At 30.2% G+C, this 2,590-nt stretch overlaps 1 protein-coding gene across 2 annotated transcripts in view; it reads right to left on the reverse strand.

The window, feature by feature from the left end:
• LOC106471556 (leucine-rich repeat-containing protein 14-like) overlaps positions 1–2,590 on the reverse strand; it is a 60,070-nt gene that overhangs the window by 28,640 nt on the left and 28,840 nt on the right. For both annotated transcript variants that reach the window (XM_013932160.2, XM_022400171.1), the window contains exon 6: positions 931–1,050. In XM_013932160.2, coding sequence (XP_013787614.1) covers positions 931–1,050 — 120 coding nt within the window. The remainder of the gene's footprint in view (positions 1–930; positions 1,051–2,590) is intronic.

Consider the following 2,590-nt stretch of genomic DNA (forward strand, 5'->3'; position numbering starts at 1 on the left):
TACCTAAAGACTATGGCTTACTTGCTCCTCATGACCCACTTTAAAAACATATTATTTAATACCCATATGGATGCTTGGAGATGCTAACAAATCATCATGAAAGATGTTCAATACAATATCCTCTTGTTGCATGATATCCTTTACTTTACCTTCAAGCTCATCAACAAAATACCTGATACACTGCCTATAAATCTACTCGTACGATGTGGTATTCTCTTTCCCCACATCCAATTAGATAACCTTTCATATACAGGATTATCATAAACTTTGTTGGTCTAATTTAACGTCCATAACTTTAAAATAATATTTTTCTAGTACAACAACCTGTATTTAAACCTGAAAAAAACAACTATAAACTACATCCAGATTTAAGATTTTTTACATACAATGCTTATTTTCTGTATGGGCCAATACTATAGTTTTTAAAATTATATTTTAGCAGAAGGATATACTGCTTGTTCAACAATCCCAAAATTTCACTCACAAAACTTTCTAAATGTTAACCATTGCTTGCATTTTGAAAGATACATTCACTGTCCATAGATTTATGTGATGAATATACTCTGTACCTATGTGTGAACAGAAGAACAAGAACATAAACAAGTCAGGTGCTGGAATAAAAAATCTGTATCTTGCTTTCTTCTCTTTTCTTCATAATAATGTGCTGTATTTATTTAAAAACCATTGTATACTACAAAAGATGATCTGTTTATGTTTTTGTCAGACAGCTTTTCAGCTTAAAATATACATATTTTGTAAATGGATTGTTCAGGTTTCTCAGCAGTGCAAAAACACTGTATCACTGTTAAATAAAATGTATTATGTTTTCACTGAAATATTATCATTTAATTATTTAATGATATTATTATAGTAATTTCTGTGAAACTGATATATTTCTAACAAACATCCTGTTCTGTGATAATTACTTACCATAATTTTTTCAATGAAGAAATAGCTTTTATCAGTGGGAGAAAATGATCATCTTTAAACCCACATCCCTCTAGTTCTAAAACCTCCAGATTTTTGGTTGCATGAAGTAGCTGAACTAAACTAAATACCAGGAAAAGAAAAAGACGGTATTGTTCAGTAAAGTGAAAAATGGCAATTATCAACAGCAGAAAATATTTCTAGGTGTATAATCTTAACATGTAAAATTAAACTAGCTCAAGTGACAATATATAAAAGAACAGTTAACTACAAGTATTTTAGGCATAGATTTATTGAACAAAATCAAATATACCTACCGAATAATTACTTTAAAAATAGTGCTTTTAAACATACCAATATTGAAGAATACAATAACTTTAATGTGTGAGTTTGATATAAAAAAAAACATTGATAAACTATGGATGAGTAAAATATATATATACACTAACAGGATGAATCTGTCATCAAAGAATCCTCAATATTGTTAACAAAAATTTATAGCTACCATTTTGTGATATCTAATAATAAATACTTTTCCATGAATGTTATACAGTAGAAAATAATACTTCCAAAACAAGTAAAATGTTTAAGCACGTACAGATAAAATCTTGCTTCATTAAACCTTTTTTTTTTTTTGTGACCTGGCATTTTGTATTTCCAGGAGTGAGGGAAGCTTGACAAAATCTGAAATATTGTATATTTGGCTAATTTATTGTACATATTATTGAAGAAAAGTCTTACAAACCATATATCATTGGATTAAATGTGAAAACTCCCCATCAAAACATACCCATATGGTTCCTGAAAATACAAATAGCAGGTCTATCAAGTTCTACACTGTGGTCAAAGAATTAGTGTGTTGATTTTCCACTACCCACCCAAGTTATATAACATCTACCACAGATCTACACTTAATTTTTTATTATTACTTTTATGCATTCCATTAGGAATCAATAAAAGGACACTTTTTAACATAAACTTTTTACATGAAAGAGCTGGTAAGTGAAAAGGGACTCCGTGAACGGGACTTGAAGCCCTCTGATTAAAATGGCCAGTGCTTTATCACTGAGCCATCCAAGGATCTACGATTGTATGTACCTTGTTATACTTCATACTATGTTTGTCTACTTACCACAATGTATCGTCCAGTGATATGTTTCCTCATTACTCGGAATTATGATTGTATACATATATTATTGTAAGTTATACCTTGTCAGTCTACCTGATCGTATCATCCAGTGGTATGTTACCATGATATGTGGAATCTATGATTGTACATGTATTGTTGTATGTTATATCATGTTAGTCTACTTACCGGATTGTATCATCCAGTGGTATGTTACCATGATATGTGGAATCTATGATTGTACATGTATTGTTGTATGTTACATCATGTTAGTCTATTTACCGGATTGTAGTGTCATACATGTTTACTTTAGATGGTGCAGTGTCATTCATGTTTACTCTGGTTGGTATATTTTTATACATGTTTACTTTGGTTGGTGTAGTGTTATACATTGTATGTTACATCATGTTAGCGCACTTAACTCAATACATCATTTACCCCAACATTCCATCTAACATAACATGGAATATATTACAGTACTTATATTTCACACCAGGTTAATCCACTTTATAAAATATTAGGTCGTCAAGAATTTAA

The sequence above is a fragment of the Limulus polyphemus genome, unplaced genomic scaffold, assembly GCF_000517525.1.
Source record: "Limulus polyphemus unplaced genomic scaffold, Limulus_polyphemus-2.1.2 Scaffold4697, whole genome shotgun sequence".
Lineage (NCBI taxonomy): Eukaryota > Metazoa > Arthropoda > Merostomata > Xiphosura > Limulidae > Limulus > Limulus polyphemus.